The 21312-nt window shown below is 42.2% G+C and overlaps 1 protein-coding gene and 1 long non-coding RNA gene across 5 annotated transcripts in view; one reads left to right on the plus strand and one right to left on the minus strand.

The window, feature by feature from the left end:
* heca (headcase) overlaps positions 1–18904 on the plus strand; it is a 94451-nt gene extending 75547 nt beyond the window's left edge. For 2 of the 4 annotated variants that reach the window (NM_079853.4, NM_176591.3), the window contains exons 3-6: positions 4772–4960; positions 6495–6583; positions 6664–6763; positions 6889–8615. In NM_079853.4, coding sequence (NP_524592.2) covers positions 4772–4960; positions 6495–6583; positions 6664–6763; positions 6889–7062 — 552 coding nt within the window. In that variant the 3' untranslated portion in view covers positions 7063–8615. Of the gene's footprint in view, positions 1–4381; positions 4638–4771; positions 4961–6494; positions 6584–6663; positions 6764–6888 lie in introns of those variants that run through there. The other 2 variants (NM_170478.3, NM_001276174.1) reach the window with 2 other exon arrangements.
* Positions 3777–4660, minus strand: lncRNA:CR46114 (long non-coding RNA:CR46114). Its single transcript, NR_133486.1, has one exon. It is a non-coding gene; the product is annotated as a long non-coding RNA:CR46114 (long non-coding RNA).
* Positions 18905–21312: the final 2408 nt, after the last annotated feature.

Below are 21312 nucleotides of genomic sequence, written 5' to 3' on the forward strand. Positions count from 1 at the left end.
TAAGTTCGAATCAAAGCAATGTACTGTGACTTCGTAAAATGCAGCAGCAGAGAACGGAAGGGAAAAAAAAAACCCAAAACACAGTGCCTTAAAAAATAATTAAACAATTAAGTTAAGCAATAGGGCACCGCCATCATAAAACTATTAACTGCCACCGAATGCATTTAAATTGCCTGCTTAGCGGGAAAAGTGCGGAGGCGTGGAGTACTCGGATCCAATAACCATCAATGTCTGGCGAATGTCTGGGAGATGCCTTTGAAATTTGCTTTTCATATAAAAATAATTGTTATGCCCGAGAATAAAGTTTAAACTGGAGGAGAGCAGCCAACGAAAAGTAAAAAGGGAAGAAAAAAGGGAAAGCAGCCTCGCGGCAGGATGCAGTTCAATAAACTGCGAGAAAAGGCAAAAGTATGCTTCAAGGCGCCAGCTTTTCAGATTGGAAATTGCATTTGTTTTTGCTCTTGCCCTATTCCTTTTCCTTTTCCTTTTGTGGCCCATACATAAACCTCCTCATCTGCTCTCTTAGCCAATCGAAGAAAGCCATTATGCCATAGCACATTGAACGCACGATAAATAACGGCGGACCCCAAGTCCAGTCTATGCCAACAAAAACCATTCGCAGCAAGGACCAATACAATTTATTTGCAAATTGATATTTAAAGGTCAAAAGGATGCTAACCGGCCAAGAGCAGCTTAGGGCCATCCCGAGCACTCGGCTAATGGCTAATGGCGAATGCAAAAGATGCAAAAATCCGTATATCTGGAGGGCAGAGAAATTAAAATTTGTTTTCGAGAGCTTCCAGTGAAAGGAAAATTTTTGCTTATGACGGACGCGGACGGAGGACATCAAAAACTTGGCACAGGATATGTCTTGGAGTTTAAAATGGTGGGGGGGGGGGTTGCGGCCGCAAAAGTTTCTTGAACTCGCAAAAGCGAAGGCAGCTTATCAAAAAAACATTTCGACTGCGCCGCCTAATGAAGTTATAACCCAGACAAACCCTGACTAGATATGCAAAGCCCTTTTCCTCCTCCTCGTTTTTTTTTTACTTTTTTTTTTTTTTTGGTTCTGTGTACTTTTATTTTGCAATTGTGTCGCGCATTTGAATTAAGTGCAAATGACATGAGATTTTCAGGGGAAAACAATGCGGATAGCAGCTGCCTCTTCGGCGCTGCCGCCCCTCGACAAGCTTTTAAGCCACTTCACAGTTGTACAACAGTGAGTGGAGTGGAGTGGAGTGAAGTGCATTTCCACCGACTTTCCACCAACTTCGCTTTTCCCTTCGACTTGGCACTCCTTTTGCTTGTTTTCCCTTCGTTTCAGTTGTGCAGTTTTCATTGTCTGGCTTCGTACTTTTTGAATTTATTGAAATGTTTGTTTGTCTGCCATGCTTTTGGATGTACAGCAAGAAAAAACTTGCATTGATATACTTTAAAATTCAATCTTAATTCAAGTAGATATTTAATGCATTTTGATAGCCAAAATCAATGCTTCTTGATTTTTCTAATTGTATTGTATTGTAATTTCTCGCTGTGTATTTGTTGCTTGGCTGCATTGTTGTTCACCACGCCTCCTCCTTCGTTTTCCCTGAGTCCTGCACAGCTGCGCCTGGCGTTATGCTACGTTTTTTGCTGTTGCATTTGTTGTCGCAAAATATTATTACTCCATTTCATTTACAAAAGTGGCACTGCACCAACTCCCCCATCCACGTAATTCAGCAACTGCAATTCCATTTCATTGTCAGTGTCTTGTGTTTGTTGTCTGTTGTCTGTTTGCCTGGCTGGTTGGTTGATTGGTTTGGGGCAAGTCGTTGGTGGCATTGTTGCTGGCTTGTCATTGGCTTTAGCTCCTAATCCACAGGTCACATCTGGGCCATTGATCAAAGTGTCTTTCTGGGGAGACAGCCAAGTTATTCCACACACTGCTTAAATTAAGCACCTAGCACCACGCCCACCTCGCCAAACAACCAGCCCACCAGCCCACGAGGACCAAGACTCTGGCTGTCAGTTTTGCCGATGACAATTTTCAAATTTATTCTGCCATTTCTTTTGTCTCTGCGATGAAAAACGCCTACGGTTCTTCGCGGGGATAACCATTTAAAGCGCAGACAATTTTTCAATTTCCCCACTCACACGCGCGATTGACAATTGAGAATAAACAGTTTTTCCGGGTTAATAAAATAGTTTTTCCTCGCAGTTACGCCCACAGTGTCTAATGAGGAATTTTCGAGCTCTGAAAATGGTAACTACTGAGGCGATGGAGGCTCACATGTTTGCTTACTGTCTGCACAAACAGGCGGCGAAACACGTTTATTAACTTTTGCATAAAGCTTAAAGGAGCCAAAAAAAAAAATAATCGAGAAAAACAAACAGGAGGGGCGGGAAAGATTCGTCGAGTGAAATATTTATGGGTGGCATTTTTAATGGATTAAGAGCAGTAGTTGCTCCATCGACTTACGTCGGCACTAAGCCAAGAAATGCCATTTAATTTAATGTGTTTATGAAAAGCCCAGCACTAAGGAGGCCCAAACTACTAAGGAGAATCGAAACCGAATTCAATTGAATTGTAGTAGTTTTCTGTGGCCATTGTCTCTGCCTTTTGGGTTTTCGGGGTGTGGCGAGAAAACCCTATTTGATTTGTGGCCCCAGTGAGAGTTTGGGTGTCGGTATTTATGGTCGGGAGGAAGTGCTGCCTTCTGATTTATGCGTCCGAAGGAAGTGACAACTCAATGGCTTCATTAGTGTCCTTCGACGAGGTCTGAACGAAACCCGCGCGAACCGAGGAAAGTGACGTGAGTTTATTGCACTTCGACTTTTGACTTCTGTCAAGAGCTCCATGAAAAGTTGTTGCGCTCTCGCCGCAATAATCTCAAATTCAGCAATAATAATTTCATGCTTATAATTTGTTGGAGTCGCCCGATGCGGTTTTGCCAAAACTTTGCACACGCGATACTCATAAATTATGAAGAGGAGAGGCGAAGGTCCTCAATCCTTTGGCCTCGTCTCTGAGTTCATTCCCTGTTTTTGGCCAACGACCGTCAGCGCAGAAGGAACTCAACTTTACTGCAGGCGGCGGATGAAATTAGCAAATCGTCACGTAGCCAACATGGAGCTGCGGAATGTTTATGGCTTCGGCGGAGAAAAGTTGAGGGATATAACTTAAAATAATATGGAATGGTTAACAAAGCTATGCACAATGTTGATATTAATTATGATTAAAGCTATAGTATCAAGTATTGGTTTAAATCGAAAGGAGTTTGATAAATTTCTCGCTGTGTAGAAGAAAGCCAGGCCAACGTTTTGATGGAATGTGCGCTACATGTGCGTCTGCATCCTTTTTATTCCATTTTTTTTGGCCGTGTTAAGAGCAATAGCAAGGATAAAGATTATTGCTGCAGTTGGCTTTGCTATCTGGTGGGTTATTGTTATTGTTGTCCGTAATCCCAGACGAGCACCATTCACCCACAGATACACGCACATTCTCCTTGAGCAATCAACTTAATTGCTTTAGCAACTCACCCCGAAGATTTTTCGCTGGCTTTCTTTTGTTTAATGAGTGAAAATTGTGCCTCGTATCGCTTACGCTTACGCGACGAATTTCCCCCAATTTCCCCCGACCCAACCGGCAAACAAACACTCATTAATCGAAGCCGTTGTTCTGAAACAATGTTGGGAGTTGATTTTATTGTTGCCAAGATTTATGAGCTCCGTTTCTACCGGGGCCCCCAAGAACTTGACAAACAAACATTGCATTGTGGGCCCCGTGCAAATATTAATTTGTTGATTATTTAGCTTGAGAAAAGAGTGTCATCTTGAATGGAAGTGGGCAGGGAACACAAGTTCTCAACAAATATTGGCATTGGATTCCAAGAGGTTTTAGCGACTGCTCCTTATTATTAAAAGTGCATTAAACCTGTCCCAGAAACAGAAACATTCCTCAGCTGCAATTGATTGGTTCTACGTGTCCTTTGCCTTAATTCCGATACATTCCAATGCCATTCCACTGAATTATTCAACCTGGTCTGGTCTGGTCACAGCCCTGAGTCTGAGTGCTGTTATTCCGTCTGGTCAGGTGCCGGACCATCGTCAATTACCCAAAGAGAGTCACAAATATTCACATTGGGTTAGTTGGCTCTGATTGGCGGCGATGGTGGTGGCTGCAACTATTCCCACCTTAGCCATATTTCGTGGATCCTTTCAACACCTTTTGCCTTTTTGACGGCTTTATTACCAGCCGGTGGAAAATGAAGCGTGCCAGCGTGGGTGGGTTCCTCTGCCGGCTCGCCATATTGATTATCGATTTGGGAATTGGCCTGGACTGTTTGGCTGACTGGCTGACTGGCTGACTTAACATACAGGCCAGGCCAAGACAGACCAGTCAGTCCACACACCTGGCTAGCTGGCTGTGTGTGTGTGTATGTGTGTGTTCATTCAATTTGGGCAACGTGTTAGCCACTTTGGCTTAGACAACACGGAGCGCTATCCGCTCTGTTTTCCCCGGCACGTTTGGATTTTATGGTTCATTTGTTGGCGCTTAGACGCTGGCTGGTTGCTTCGTTTAGTCCCTCGGCAGACATATATTGGGAATGCTCATTGGACACCACCTTCGCGTTGACAGTGGTGGTAACAGCGGTGTCGGGGTAAACGAACCTTGTTTCTAAATTCAATATTTTTGCAGCTGGGCAACATTTAAATTGGGAATAGTCCGTTTAGTCCGTTTCATTGAATCTAGCCTACTAATACACTTTGATTTCCATTTTCCTATATCTTTCAGATTGAGGACGAGGGCAACCACGGCAACGATGAGACGCGCCTGTTCATCCTCTCATCGCTGGCCCAATCCCAGATGAGCCGGGTGGCCTGCATTCTGTGCGAGGAGCCGCTGCTCGTATTCGATCGCTATCCACTGGTTGATGGCTCCTTCTTTCTGAGTCCCAAGCAGCATTCCAGCGGCTGCATCGAGGTGAGTAACGATCCACCAAGTATATACTGTATCTACACTGTCCCACACGCTGGAATTATAATGATTTACTCTTCGCCTTGACACTTGGAGTGGAGCAAGATAAATGTGAACATATATTCCAGCTGCATTTCTTTCTGTGCAGCCATCATTTATGAAACGTCAAATGTGGCGTGGCAACCTCTAGCACACCCACGACCACGACGCAGCTTTCACTCGCCCACGTGCCCCCGAGAACTTTCAGCTGCAATTAGCGGGCGAACTACTCCATCGGCCGCCACTCCCATTTTGCTCATTTTTCCGGCGACCGGGAACTGCAGACAGACCCCGCAATTTATGACCCATTTAAGTCAGCGTAATTACGCCAGCGCCCAAAGACGAGCCGGGAAAAACTGCAGTTTGCAGTTAGCAGTTAGCAGTATGCAGTTTGCCATTTTGCATTTCATATGGAGGGACTGCACGCACGACCTACGCTTCCATGGGCTTTCCCTGGTTTCCCTACGAGAGCTCTGCCTGTCAGTCAGCCAACCAGCCAGTCAGTCGCGCCCCTTTTTTCCCCAACTTCTGGGGGCTTTAAATTAAGCCTGGATTTATAATTCATTGCCAGCTGCCGCTGCTGCTGCCGCTGCTGCTGCTGCTGCAATCGGAATTGGCTCCTTTGTATATGCCTCTTTTCCCTTGACTTTGACTCCAGTGCTCGGCGTGGTCTTCTGTTCATGGGCGGCAGCAGCAATCTCCTGGGCAAGTTTATGCATTTTGCATTTTATTTGAAATTATTATGTCGCGTCGCAGTGGCAGCTCCACTTCCTCGTCCTCGTCCTCCCCCTCTGCTGCCCACGAGTCCTTGGCCCTTTGTTGGAAGGGGGGGGGGGGGGGGCATGCAAGAATGCGCTCAATTCTACGGCCCCTAAGCCCCTCGCTTCCTCGCGCTTTGACAAAAGTGGAAAGTTGATACCCTAACAAAGGGAGCTGTTTGCTAACTGGCGGTTTATTTGACTTGCCAAGCCTTTTGAAGGCCATTTAAATGGAAAAAGTACGTCTAATTTCCTTGCAAGTTTGTTCGCATAAAGAGAGCTGTGTAAAAATGGATCTCTGACAGTCTGTTTGCCTTGAGATATTTGAAGGTATTACTCATGCATAAAACTCCTTTATGTATTCTATATCTTACAAATGCTATTTGTAGAACGTTTACTATTTATTTATTTGGGTTAACTTCTCTAATAGATTCCGTTGCTACATTCAAGTAACTCTAATAAAGCAAATAATTTATTCAAAGTCTTTTCGCAATCGCAAGCGTGCATCCCAACTTTTTGCATAGTGTATTCAGGGGCTTAGAAGCCGCCGTTGCAATTCATTCTTTTCCTGCCATAATTTTTCATTGTTGGTGTGTCTGCTTGGGGGCCCCTGGCCCCTGGGCTCCTGCCTGACTTATGCGGCTGGATCCTGGCCCTTTTTTTGTTGTCCTTTTGTCTGCACCCTTTTCACCGTTTCCGCTTTCTCACACCAGCTCTAACTCCAATCCTCCTTACATTTCCAGGTTAAATACGAGGGACGCACTCTCTACTTGACCTGTGTTTGCATGAGCTGCCTGGACGGAACCTCCAGCAGCCGGGCCATCAACTGCAGGTGAGCATCTGGGAAAGGGGAAATTGTGAAAGGGAAGTCATAAATTAATGATGCATTTGTGCCTTTTGCATCGTTTGCAGATTCTGCAAGGAGCCGTGGGATGGCTCCAGCCTGGTTTTGGGCACCATGTACGCCTACGACATCTTTGCGGCCATGCCCTGTTGCGCCGAGCGGTTCAAGGTGAGTTAATGGCCCAATAATGTTATATTAGTGTTATATTGCAATGGCTTTAAAGGATATATGAATGTGCATGGCAATCGTTTTAATTTTCACCCATTTTCGTCTTCTCCCTCCTCCCATTGCAGTGCAATAACTGCTTCAAGATGCTAATGCATCCGCAGCAGCGTCTGAGCTTCTACAGTGACTACTCGCACGGAGTGACCTGTCCGTATTGCAACACGCAGGACACGCACTTCGTTAAGCCGCTGACCTTCTGCTACGCCAAGACCACGGCGACGCGGCTGCCGACGCTCGCATAACATGAGGCCCCGTTGGAGTCGCCCGTGGGAACAGGTGCCACCACCACTCAGGTGCCAAATGCCCAGGGCTCTCCAACGGCCTCCGGCTGCAGCAGCAACACCATCGCCAGCAAGCAGCCACCGAAGCAGCCGCTCTACAATGCCGCCATCGATTACTCGGCACCGCTGCAGCAGCAAATTAATCCGGACTTGATTGGAGCCCATCCGCATGCCCAGCAGCATCAGCAGCAGGTGCGGCAGCAGCAACAGCAGCAGCAGCAGCAGCAACCACAGCAGCAACAACAACAGCAGCAGCAACAGACACAACAACAACAGTCACAACAACAACAGCAGCAGCAGCAGCAGCAACATCAGCCTGTGGTCAGCACTTTTCAGAGGGGCAACTTCCCTCAACAGTCCCATAAAACCATGAACATGATGGCCATGGCGGATGTGATGAGCAAGTACCAGCAGCAGCAGCACCAACAGCAGCAGCAACAGCGCCAGCAGCAACACAACCTGCAGCCACAGCAGCAACATGCAACGCAGAAAGGACTCGAGGGCCTTCTATTGACCAACACAAACACAAGCAACAACAATAGCAGCAGCAGCAGCAGCAGCAGTATTAGTAACTTAATCATTAGCCATAATTCAGCCAGCAATACAGGCAACAAAATGCAGCCCACTTGGGGCCAGAGTGATGCCATCTCGGCATTGTGGGGCTGCTCCAGCAGCAGCAGCGGCTGCTCCTCGGGCAGTGGATCGCAGCCCTCGTTGAGTCCGACGGCCAGCAGCAATGGCAACGATGGCTCCAAGATGATGTTGTGGGCGGCCCAAAGTTCGCCACAAAATGCTGCAACACTCAGGGATGGATTCAAGGAGTTGCAGCGCCAGCAGCCACCGCAGCAGCAGGTGCCACAGCAACAGCCACATGCAGCCTCGCCCACAGCTTCGCTGACCAGTTCCAGTTCCTCCTCGAACGGATGGAGCGCCTCGCATTATGGCAAGCCCAACATCTGGGAGCTGCCAGGATCCACCGGGCAAAGGACACCGGCCAGCAGCCACGACATCTTCACCGATCTCCTGTGCAACCTGAGCATCAGTCAGGACAACAGCAGCCAGCAGGCCAGCAGCAAGGCTGATGCCTCCGACGTCAGCTCGAATTCCTCCTCGTCGGCCGGGGAACTCCTGGAGGCGGCCAATATCTGGAGGTTTCCAGAGTACGCCAGTAGTCAGCTCTACATGGAGGAGCCAACTGGCGGCGCAGCTGCCTGCATGCAGCTCTTCAACGACTATCTCAACATGAACTAAAACGAAGAATTGGGAGCCACAACAGCCTGCCGCATTTGTTACTCTAGCTAAATTGAAAAACAAAAATTGAGGAAAAAGGAGTAAGCAGGCGGAGGAGAGGCCGTATACGAGCCAACTCTCCTGAAGCGAGTGTTTTAGTTTTTTAAAATCATTTGATTTTTTTTATATACACACACACAACACACATCTAAAACCGAGAGAAAACAAAGCAAACTAAAAACGAATTTCTTGTTATTTTTGTTGAGTTTTTTAGTTCTTTGTTTACACACACCTACCTAAACGAAAAAAAAAGCAATTTTTAGTTTTATTTTATAAAGCAAATTTTTTATACATTTTACCAAAAAAAAAAAAACAAACCGAAACGTAAAACAAAAAAAAAAAAGGAAAAAACGAGTAGAGATATGAAGGGTCAAAAAAAGAAACATTTACATCACGATTGAGGGAAAAGTTTTATTTAGCAAAAATTGAAGGCAGGGCATTAAATTGTTTAAACAAATCATGATAATTGCTGTGCTGCTCAATAACACAAAAAATCATTAAAATAAAAGGAGAAGGAGTAGAGTAGGAGAGTAAAACAGGAAGAGAGATGGGGAGATCATGAAGAAACATTTGCTACAATTTATGAAACGTAAAATTACAAAACCTAAATTTAAAAACAACATAATCGATAAGTTGCACATCTTTACCTAAGCGATTGGTAATTATTCCTAGTTTTAGTAAGCGAAAGGAGAACCTCTGGAACCGATTTAGTTTCTCGCTCCAGTTCATAAAAAAAAGTTCAGTTAGTCCTCAGAGTAATTCAATACACCCTGCAAAGCACCCACCCACCCATAGCAGCCAGGCGGCACATGCAACAAGGTCACCAACACCAACACCACCCCCTTTCAGGAGTATTTCAAGCAGGCGACCCACACCCACGCCCCCAAACTCTTAGTTAAGTCCTCGAAAAAACAAAAATGAAAAGAAAACAAAATATAATACAAATACTTTTGGCGCAGCGTGATCATTAATTATTAAGTCTAAGTGTTAGGTTATAGCGATCTTCTTGTATATGTCTAGGGTTCTTCTCTTTGTCTAAATAGCAGAGCAGCCGTATGTGATGGATCTCTAAAGGTAGAGTGAGGACCCCGCAGGTGCGAGCAAACCACATGCAGGCACTCACTATCGATTTAGTTTAGTAAGTTGTTGTAAGGTCGATTTTTCTAAATTTTAAATATGGTATGCAAGCAAACATCCAACAATTTATAGAGCGGTTCAATGTTTCCTGTTTTGTGTTTATTCCGTGCTTAGAAAAGTCACCAAAATCCTGGGGTATAAGTCCTTCCCAATCTCTCAGTCCCCCCCCAAACCCCCAACCACGAACTCGAAATTGTGAGTATTTAATCGAATTAAAATAAAAAGTCCCCTTTTGTGAAACTGCTTTGGCAGATTAAACCCTAAAATAACTTTCCCGTCTGTGAAATTTTTAATAAAATTGAAAATTAAAAACCAATTGATATGTTCCCGTCTGTGACAAAACTATGCAAGGCAATTCAAATCTTCAGTTTTTCTTCAACATCAATCAACTGTGAATGGAACTCTTAGGTTACCTAAATCTTAAATATTCTGTGAACACTTGAATGTAATTGAAAGTAAAAACCATTTGATATTTACCAACTGTGAAATGTTTAATGAAATTGAAATTAAAACACCTTGATATTACCCTGTGAAGAGAAGTTTAGGCCAGCTAAACCTTAAACAAGATCAGCAGAAACTGTGTTAGATTATCCAGCTTTGGTTCTCTTAATTTCCCGTTTAAAAATGTCGTGAAATTTTAATAAAATTAAAAGTAAAACCCCTTTTGATATGTAGCCCACTGTGAGAAAATGTTTAGGCAGCCTAAACTCAAAATCGATCAGCAGCCGGAGCTGTGTTACCCCATTCCCTGAATCCCTCGAGTTCGTTACGAACTCTTAAATTTAGATCCTCTAAGTTTCGTCAAATCATCTGTGAGCAGAGTGACGGGTCTTTCCCAAACAGCATTCCATTTCGGAATGATGTCGTTGAGAAGACTCGGCACTCTTAAAGAACCTTCACTGTGAGCGTTCGAAAGGACAAAATTTTTGAGAAAAATTCTAAACCCACACAAAATTGTGACTAGGCCAGGCCCAACGAAATCCTTGTGACGCCGGTTGAGAACAAACATTTTCAGAAAATGTCTAAACCACGACCCCAAACCAAAATTGCCTCCACTAAGACAGCCAAAACTGTGACATCCCCAATTTGCTCATACCCTGTGAACATTGAAAATGTATTTGTATCCCTGTGTGTGTTGACCTTCGGAAGGAATACGATTTTTGTGAAAAATGTAAAACCCCAACCCCGAAAGCACTTGTGAATGCTCCTAGAATAAGCGGTAATCTTTCGTTTCAGATTATTTCGGATATTTCTCAGCAGTGTCTGGAATTTTCTTTGAAAAATAATTTGAAAAACCTCCTCGAATAACTGTGAAATCCCCTTCCTTAGATTCCCAACCTCGAACCCTTTTATTATCCCCCTTTGGTGACTTTTGGTGTGGGATCTGCTTGAAATACGAAACCCTGGGGATCGGGAATGGAATCCCAACTTGCATGTGCTGCAGTAATCTTCAGTAATCACAAATCGAACGCCTCCTTTTTGGGCATTTAGCATTGCCGCCATTTTACATACCAAATATAATACACGTTAATTAAACGACAATTTTTTCAGAACGCATGAAGGGACAAACTGAGTGATAGTAAATTTTTTTTTGTAAACAAAACCTACGATAACGAGATGTCTTCGTTATTCCTACTTATATAGAGCTACCTACCGTTAAGTTTATAAGTACATACCCTATACCATATACCCTATACCGTATAAAACGTACACCTAACTAACCTAAATTGATAGAAACTACACTTTTTGGCATTTACTTGAGAGGATTATATATAAGTTTGGCACAGTTATATATAATTTTCGTCTAAATTTAAGGTTTTTAATCTAGCATACATCTACGCGCAGGAGGAAAGAGAGGAAGTGAACTTATTTATAGGCAAGACCCACACACACAAAACATGACACACGACACACAGATACAGATACAGCATATAGTTATATAGATATTTAATTGGAGTAACCCCTAGCCCTACGCTAAACTACACTACAAATTGTATTGGTATAAGTTCTACGCAAGCTAAGCTGCCTTGCACCAAAGGCAGTGGCACCCGCACCACCAACTACTTCGTAAGTCAGCCCGTGTTTTAGTTTGATTCAGTGTTTGTTTTAGTTAAATGTGCTAGGACGGCGCCTCGATCGCGTCCAGTCGAGAGATAAAACCACAAACTTATGCCCACCTCAGCCACCAAGAAAGGATAGAACGAATATAAAGAGAGAGAGCCCCAAACATTAATAGTCAGACTTCCGATCACAACTAACTCTAATGAATCGCAACCACTAGACGGCGAATGAATAACATAGTAGAGGTCTTGAGTCTTTAATGAGGAAGAGAAGGCGATTGAGCGAGAGTAAAACACATTAAAATGTAATTTATATTACCTCCTTAGCAAAAATCAATAACAAATAACGAGTAACAATTAACAAATAACAAATAACAATGTTTTCTTAATGCATATAAACGAACTATGATAAATCAAGGCGAAGTAAAACAAAATATGTACGTTTAAATCAAGTAATCAATTCATAAACAATTAAAAGCAGTTTTTGTTTAGTTCATAATTTGTACTCAAAAAAAAAAAACCAGCACTTTTCATATTTTATGTTCAACAAATGAAATATTTGCGCGCCTTTCCCTTTTGAATCTTTTCGTGATCTTCAGTTACTGAAACATGCCAAAATCCGTGTGTAGAGCCCAGCAGAAGCAGCAGCAAAATGTTTAAACTTTAACCGAAATTCTTAAAAACCAATTTTTGATGGCTCCCTCCGAGCTTTCTCAGATCATCTGATGACGAAATGTACAAATTGGTGAAGTTTAGGCACTTTCAACCGCAGTCCTCATCCGAATTCCCAAGGTCAAGGCAATATAGCGCAGCAGATATTTCCTACAACTACACTACCCAGAGTAATCCCCCCACTTTGTATGCCCCCGCCCCAACCGCCAAATTTTACTGATTGATTTTTTTTTTTTTTTTGTCCATCCGAATGTAATTTTTGTTTATTTTAAATATACACACTTAGCACACTTTTGTTTATGCCTAATTCGTAATGTGTAATATATGTATACTTTGTACCTTTTTATGTTATACACAAGTCCCCATGATGAGAGCCCCATCCATCCCCCCAAGGAATCCACCCCTCGCCCAGTGTTTAATCCCCCTCCCCTCACCAACCCCTACGCTCCTACTCTCCTACACATTTTGGCAATTCAACTTGAATGTCTACTTTTAATGTAATTTAGTTGAATATTTTAGTTGATTTTTATTATTATTATTCGTACTCCGTATGGAAACTAAATAAATTTAATTGTATTTGAATAAAAGAAACGAAACGAAAAAGGAATAAAATTACATTACTTTCTGCTATTATTATTACTACGATTAATATTGAATTTTTGTTGAATTTTCAAATGATTAAATGAAATATTTTTAATAATTTCCATTTCGTTTTATTTTGTCCCCGCCCCTCTTTCATTTGTTTGGTACCCATTCTTTTCGGTTGCAACTGCATTGATAAAGCCCATAAGTGGATAATATAACTAAGTGCCGGACGACAAAACTGCCGACTAGAAGGAGCAGAAACCTTTACCGAAATGTATTGCTTAGCATCTGGTAGGAAAAGCATTCCCGATCCAGTTTCCTCCGATCGCGACTTAGTTTAGCAGCTACCTCAGTTTAGTCACATCGATAGAGTCTTAATTAAACCACACAGTACATAGTTTACTCGACGTAGGAACATGTTAATCGCAGCTTTTAAACAGATAGCTTAGAACGAACACCCAGGGTTGCATGGGAAGAATGCAACGGTTTATTTAGAGACGACCCCACTCCAGTTTCCCGAGTTTGGATTTATACCCCTTCCTTTGCGTTGTTCTTTAGCTAACTTGCTTACTGAGTTACCTGCGTCCCCTGATGCACTAAATCAATTTCTTAGTTGAATTTTGAGTTGAAAGCGCAGAAAGCTGAGATGAGAATGATGATGGTCAATGTTGTAGTCGAATTTTTGTTCACGTTTGTTCTCGTTAAGTTGAAGATTTCATGCCAAAGTACAAACCTTAAATCAATTCTTCGTAATTCCTATCTTCCTATTACCTATCGTAATACATACCTACCTACCTACCCCTACCCCAACCCCTCTACCCAAGGTCCCCACTTTCTTTGAAGTTATACCAAACTGAGTTCGCTTGAGGTCGTCTGCCTCACATCCCAATTGGGCTGCATTTGTTTAGCGTCTAAGTGTATTTTGTATATTATATATATGCTAGCCATATACCATATATTTTATATGGTGGTCAAGAAGATACATATACGCAGGAATACGATCCCCGAGGAAAATTTAGTTGCATTTTTGGCATTTTGCACAGGTTTTGCTAGAAACGAATTTGGTTTACTTACTATAATTCGTATCCGTATTTGCTATTGGCATTGTATTTGAATATTGTATTGGAATTATCCCTAGGGTTACGTAGCATTTAAGCAGCAGCGAGTGCGAGCAGTATAACGAACCGATGTGTGACGAACCGCTGGTTAAGTGGACCAACAGTCGGTTGATCAGATCTTTGGGTCCCCCCAGAGATTCACTATTACTAGGCGTGGGTCCCTCTTAGTGGTGACCCAACGCAAACTGGAGTGTTGAGCAAGCAATACGAGCGAAGGCCCCCAATGGCAGCCAATCTGCGGAAACTGCAAAAGCCCCAACTCGCCGCCTCTGGGCTTTTTGATTTAGCTAATAGGTTATGTAGGAAACACTAACACACACACCACTCCCACTACACTAGACACCACACTATATCTACAACATACAAATATATTATACATCTTTTTTGAGGCGCACTAGTGCTGATGTGGAGTATGAATTGTCGAACAATCGTTGCCATTTATTTCGCTATAAGTCACCAGTCCAAGTCGTGTCTATGTGTTGTACTTAGGTTTTAGCAGTGCCCACGATTCGTTTTTAAACTTATAATCCTCGATGTTGTGTTTTGTTCTCTGTAGGATCATGTATTACCTAGACTAGCACTAAAGCATAGCCTAAGCTTCATGAGCATATAGCATATAGGATATAGCATATGTATGAATGTATATGAGTATTTAATGGGTATAGGGATAAAGCTTAAGATAAAGATACAGATAAAGATAGAAGGCGAAACCGAAGGACTGATCCTGTGCGCGTGTCGTGTGTCGATATTTGAAATGTGATCCAAGACTGACTGACTAAAAACAAACTCCAAGCAAGGCAAGATGAATAACGATAAAGCATAAGTACTATATAGAACATCCAGGCAATTCAGGTATGCGAACTAATCAAGAATTCAAGGACTTCCAGCGAACACAGAGACTAACTACGAAGCAACAAAAGCAAACAGAACTTTCTACCTCATTGTTGAAACGTTTGTAGCCGAGTGTGTGGCTCTTTAGCACCCGACAATACCTCAGATGCAGAACCAAAAAAGATTGAAGATTTGAAGATTGAAATGGGAGAAGAAAGCAGAAGATAGGAGAGAAGGATTCCGAAGTAGAGATGAAGGACTTTCAGTGTAAATTTAATACGTATTACGGTGTAGTAACCATCATCTCCATCTCTATGTCATATACGATATATACGATGTATCTCATCGCCAGTCACGTCAGTCATCACAAACACATACAGAGACAAACGCCACACACACACACACACACACACTGCCACAGTCTCAGGACCTCAATCGTCTCATCGCATTCCATTATCTTAGGGATATATAGTCACACAGTCACGCGTAAGAAGACAACACCAAGGCAAATCAAATCATTCCAATCGAATCATTCGAAACGAATCATTTAGGCTAAGCGAAAGGACGAAGCAGGACAGCCACAAAATAGTTGATAAGCACTACAATTGGCATCATTAACAAACTTAACAATCATTTTGCAACACACTTTTGTTTGGATTCGTATATGCACTTGCATTTGCATTTGGATTCACTTGATTTCCGATTGAAAAGAGCTCCCCGATATGTGATATTTAATTGGTAATTGCAAAATTGAATTTGAAATCGATAGGGAAGAGATGAGATCGCGAAGGAAACTCAACATCTGTGAGCATTGGCTTAGCACTTAAGTTCGAAAGAGATTAAGGATTATATATACGTGTACTTAGATTCGTAAATTCGGATTTGGATTCGGAACACCAACTGTGAGCGCATTAAAGATGAACGAGATCTGAAATCAAATGAACTTTAAGAAAATCATATGTGGTATATTTTTTGGCTTGAAATTTGTAAAATTCGCATAGGAATCGAATTCGATCGTCTATTTTGGATATTGTACGAGTACTTCGGTAAGCTTAGGTTTAGTTCTTCCACAAAATTGAAAAAAAAAAAAACAAAAACAAAGAGAAAATAAAACAAAAAAATACACTTTGAGTCTGCATCACATCTGCTAGGAAACGAAACAATCATGCACTTTTCGATAACTCATAACTGTGACGAAATTTACACGCAATCCAGCATTCGAGACAAGATTACCCTAAGTTAATCAAAATTGACAAGAAACGTTTTTGTGGCTGCCTCGAATAAAAAAGTAAAGTAATCACTCGCTAAGTAGACCGCTTCGGGTCCCCTAAGGACCCCCAGGCATAGATATCTAAGCTCTAGGCTAAGCACGCTTCCCAACTAACTGCCATTGTCCTAAAAAAAGGACAATGGGGTACCAATATTATACTCACTCTCTTAACACACACTCACACACACACACGAATACAAATTAATGGAATAATTACCTCAGATTAGAATTTTTCTAGTTTAATTCTTACAAATATACATATAAATGTTAAATGACGAAAAACCAAATGCAAACTAACGAAAATATTATGAAAATCACTTATACACTCCACAAAAACAAAAAGAAAAAAACGAAAGAGCAAAACGAAACGAGCATTTTTTTAATGGCGAGTTATGAGAAATTTTAATAGTAAAATTCAAGAGCAATTTATTATACAAAGGCAAAGGAAATAAGAAATAATTACCTAAGCAAATACCATACATACATCAAAATGCATGCAATCTCAACTAAACTAAACCAAAAATCAAGTAAACTAAACTAAAGTAAATTAATGCAAACTTTTAATGTTTCCCCGATTAAATATTATAGAGCATACACATATATAAATACTCATTAACATATAGACCAAGAAGAACGCTGCCAAAAAAAAGAATATCAAAGCTGCCACTCCCGCGACTCCCAAAAAAATATTGAAAACCCAGCTCAAAAAAAAAAAAAAACTAAAATATATTCGCTAAAACGAGAGGAGTACCATATTGTAGGGACTTTAGACATGTATATCTTTTAACGTATATTGATCTTGGCTATTATTATTGCATTATTACGCATTACGCACTGCGAGTATCGTATATCGAGTATCTATTATATATGGCATATATTGTATATGAAGTTTTCATTGTACTATTTAATAATCTATTGGAGATTGATCCTTGTATGTTTCGTTATAAGTACTTCATACTCACACCAACATACACTCACTCATACTCACTCACCCACACACACACACACATACATACACGTACACACACCAACACACTGGCACTGGTCATCTCGAAGATCCTTTTCATAATGAAGGGGGGCGGGACGGGAGTCCTGAAACCGCGGCTGGGCGTGGTCGCGCCTACTCACATAGAAGAATTTCTGCTGCTCAGGTAAAGGCGTTGACCACGCCCCGCCCGGCCCAGAACACGCCCACCACCCCCGCCCCTTACCCGAAGGATTACTCGAGGATGCATCGTGCCAAGGATTTTGTGTTAAATTCCGTTTATTTAGTTAAAACTAGTATTCCGTCTCTTTCAAACTTCGAGGCTCAGGAGAAGAAAGTTGGAGGATTGAAGAAAGTGAGATGAGGAGCAGAAAGAGAGCGAGAAGGAGTAGTAGAGCCATAGTGGAATTTTGTTTAAGTTTTTTGTTTCGTTTCTATTATTGAAAAGGAAATTTATGCAAATAATAAGATAATAATATTAATGAAAGTACACTTTACCTTATTTAGATGCAATGAAACTTTAATTCCTTGAATTAGTCAAATTTGATTTTGGACCTGAACAAAAACAAAATACAAAAACCACAAAAAAAAAAATGCAATTACATGTGTAAAGAAATCAAATAAAATACTTACTTAAAATAGACAAATGTGCCGCAGGACGGGGATTTGAGTAGGCTCATCCCGAAAGCGAAGTATCGATACTGAAAATAGATCCCCCTCCTGTTTTGGCACTCCTCCATTTTGGGTTTTGCCTGGAAAGCGATTGTAAAACGAATATTTATTGTGTATCTCTTACTAAGCAAAAAGCGAGCATCCTTTGATTTCCTTGTTGAAAACTAAAGCAAATATACAAAGCGAAGAGCGAGCGGAGAGAAATTACAAAGTAACATTGAACGATACAAAAAACATGAACCTCAGCACTCCTGCATCCTACACAAATGTAACAAAATGCAAAAAAGATAACCCTAAACAAATCCTAGCGAATCAAACGAAGAAAGCGAAGAAGGCAGAGAGCGGAGAAAGCGAAGAGAGCCAGTGAGAAAGCAGAGAAAGCAGTCAGCGAAAGCAAAAAGCAGAAGCAAAAGCAAAAGCGCCCCTCCCCCTTTTCGAAAGTACAAATTGTTTTTATTGTGAGATGATCTTTTATCGAAACAAAGTTGAAATGGCAAACTGATCGATAATTATCGATTGGCGTCGATAGGCAAGCAGAGTCTGAGGACCACACCACGAATTCTGTTCGATCCATAGTTTCAGCCCAACTTTGCTTCCGAAAAACCAACCGAAAAAAAACCAAACCAAAAACCTAAAAAATATGTAAAATTAATATTAACTCAGAGAACGTTATCCCGTAGTAGCTTATCGAATATCGTCTATCGATACCAGCAGCAATAATCCTTTGCCAGCCTCTCTCTAAGCTAACACACACACGCACACAAGCAAACACACTCATCTAGACACTCACACCCTCATCCACATTCACTCATCGACATTCATCATTGGCATTAAATCATCAAACTAAAAAAAAAATATGAAAAAAAATACGAGAAAAACTAATTCTAGAATCACACATACAAGCATATATTGTACTCCCACATTTAGCACTTAACACATTCATACATAAATCACTCATGATATGCGTATTTGTCTCTATTTATAATAATAAAATAATAATCTACGGAATATGTAACATTTACTATGTACTACCTTATGAATCGATTACACTTCTAATTATATACCTAAATATATATATTTTGTATAAGCGATCGGGTTGGATCGATCCAGCAGACTCTCAAAGAAACACAAATGAATCTTTCAATAAAGCGCGACCATTGTCGCTTATAATCATCAAGAACCTAAAACCACTTGAATTCTTTATGCCACTCAATGGATGGGCTTGTGTCACAGGATAAGGAAAAGGAATTAGTGAACTATTAACTGATGTGCGTCAAACGATATTGGCCCTGAGAATGGCTTTTGTTTTTGGCTGCTTAATCTGGGGATGGGGTCAATCCCTTTAGCCGATAATCGCAGCTCAGGTCCAGCTGTGGCAGTTCAATTAGCGTCCTTCAAGCAGCTGCAAGTACCTGCCCGGCTTTCTAATTAACTCTGCCGGAGGATGTGGTTGGGGCTTAGTTCTGAGCGGGGGCGATTAAGCCACATCTGTGAGATGTTCGCTGAGTGGCAATATGGAATCCAATTTCAGCTCGGCAACAAAATTGCACTCGAAAGGAGTCTGGTGCTCGCTCGGCAGGCACACACACAATGTACAAATTCAATTGCAACTAATGCACTTCATGCGTCTTCTCTGTGTTGAGTCCCCGTGTTCCCTGCAAAATATATCCTTGCACCACCAACTTGCCACTTTCCCGCAGACGTGTCTGCGTGTGAAGTTTAAGTTGTTTGGCCGCGTGGGCGGAGTGAAAGAAAGGACTGCTTCGCCCCAAGACGCCCAAGGATGTGTGTGTGGCGAGTCAAGGAGCTGAAAGCGGAAATCAAACACGAGGCGAGGATTGCTCGCTTCTTAGCCCGCAGATGAGCGTTTGGGTCCTTGGTTGGGCGCTCCTTGGTCCGATTAGCAGAAAAGGTACACTGAGGCATACAAACTACAAAAAAATGGTCTCAACTCAACTAGATGTATTTAAATGGGTTAAAAACCGGTGAGGTAAAATTATAAAATGTTGGCAGAAATGCAATTCAAGAACTCCAAGCTGCTGCATTGCAGTGAGAATTCTCTCAGTGTAGAAACGTTTCCTTCTCCCGTCTAGAGCCCCATGTCACGCTGACTTTCCGTGGTTGGGCACGGGGAGTTCGTGGTGCTGGTTCAGGTTCAGACCACTGCCTTTCAGCCCGGAGCTCTTGGTTGCAGCTGTGGCTGGCTTTGGCTCCGCCGGGTCCTGGCTGTGCGAAATGGTCTAGGTGGGTTTGGCCAGAGGGGGTGGATGGTAACGTGGCCGGCATGGCAAATATTTAACGCAAACAATGCGCTTAAATCAAAAGCGAGCCATGTCTGCGGCATAACTGCGCGTGAGGCAGACAGGCGGGGCGCTTTCTCCAGCCATGTCCTTGCGCCAAATCTATTTAACCTCACACGTTGCAGGTCCTTTTTTATGTCCTGCTGCTGATGCTGCTCTTTAGTTTTAATGCTCCGGCTTGGAGCATGCAAATCAGCTTTTTATTCGACTGGCCTCCCAGTCGAATGACTCCTCTATTCAGATCCCGATCCCGATCCCAAGCCACCGATGCCAACCTGGGTGCATAAGTTCGCCACGGAATGACCCTCTGGGGAAATTCATAGTTGATACTTGTGGCCATTGAACTGTTCGGGGGTAAAAAGTCAGAGGCAGCGACAATAAACACTACAGACGATAACCAAAGGTGCAGCACTGCCAAAAAGTTGTTATTTATTGGATAAATTAAACTCGAACTAATATTCTTAAAATAAACTTACAAGTAGACAACCCCAAAATGTAATTAACGAATAAAACATGTAATAATTAAATTTTTTAAATATTTTGTTCATATTTGAGGGGTATAGCCTCCCAAGTTTCTTTCTCAGTGAATGCGACAGAACCTAATCTTTATCTCAGTCATGTCAAGCCAAAGTTTGTGGCCCAAAACTTTGGCAGTTCCCTTGTGCCAATGAAAGTGGTCAGTTAAAAAATGTCAACTCCCCTTTGAAGATGCCCGACTGAGACAAAAAAGATGGGAGGTTCAGCGAAAGTAATATGTCTGGGCCATGCATAATTACCAAACTTTGCGGCCGAGTTCACATAAGTCATTCTCCGTCTGACCATTTGGACAAGAGTCCTGTGCCAGGATTTATGAATGTAAATAGCTGGGTTGGGGGAGTAGGTGGGCTGCAAATTAAACACGACACTGCGTCGTTATCTTTATAAATCAAAGGGAATTACATGTCCATATCGCAACCCTCCTGAAGGTCCCAGCCCACATGTGAAGGCCGCAAATTCTGGAAATTGTTGCAAACCCTTTCGGCAAACAGCTCAAAGGATTCCGCCACCCCTGCTCTGCGTCCTTTGTGGACATATTTTTAATGATTTATTCCCAATTTAGGCAAGATTTCGTACTTAAGACGCTCTGCCTAATGGCCGTTTGGCACCCACCATACCCCGGACACGAGGTCAGTGGTGGTCACCCGAGATCTTTCCCATTGGAATTTCCTTTCCTTCAGACGAAAGGGTGCAGCCTCTATGTAGCTCCAGGCTTGCTATCCTGCTAGTGTGCTAATATGCAAATCCAATTTAT

Source organism: Drosophila melanogaster, chromosome 3R (assembly GCF_000001215.4).
Source record: "Drosophila melanogaster chromosome 3R".
Taxonomy (NCBI): Eukaryota; Metazoa; Arthropoda; class Insecta; order Diptera; family Drosophilidae; genus Drosophila; species Drosophila melanogaster.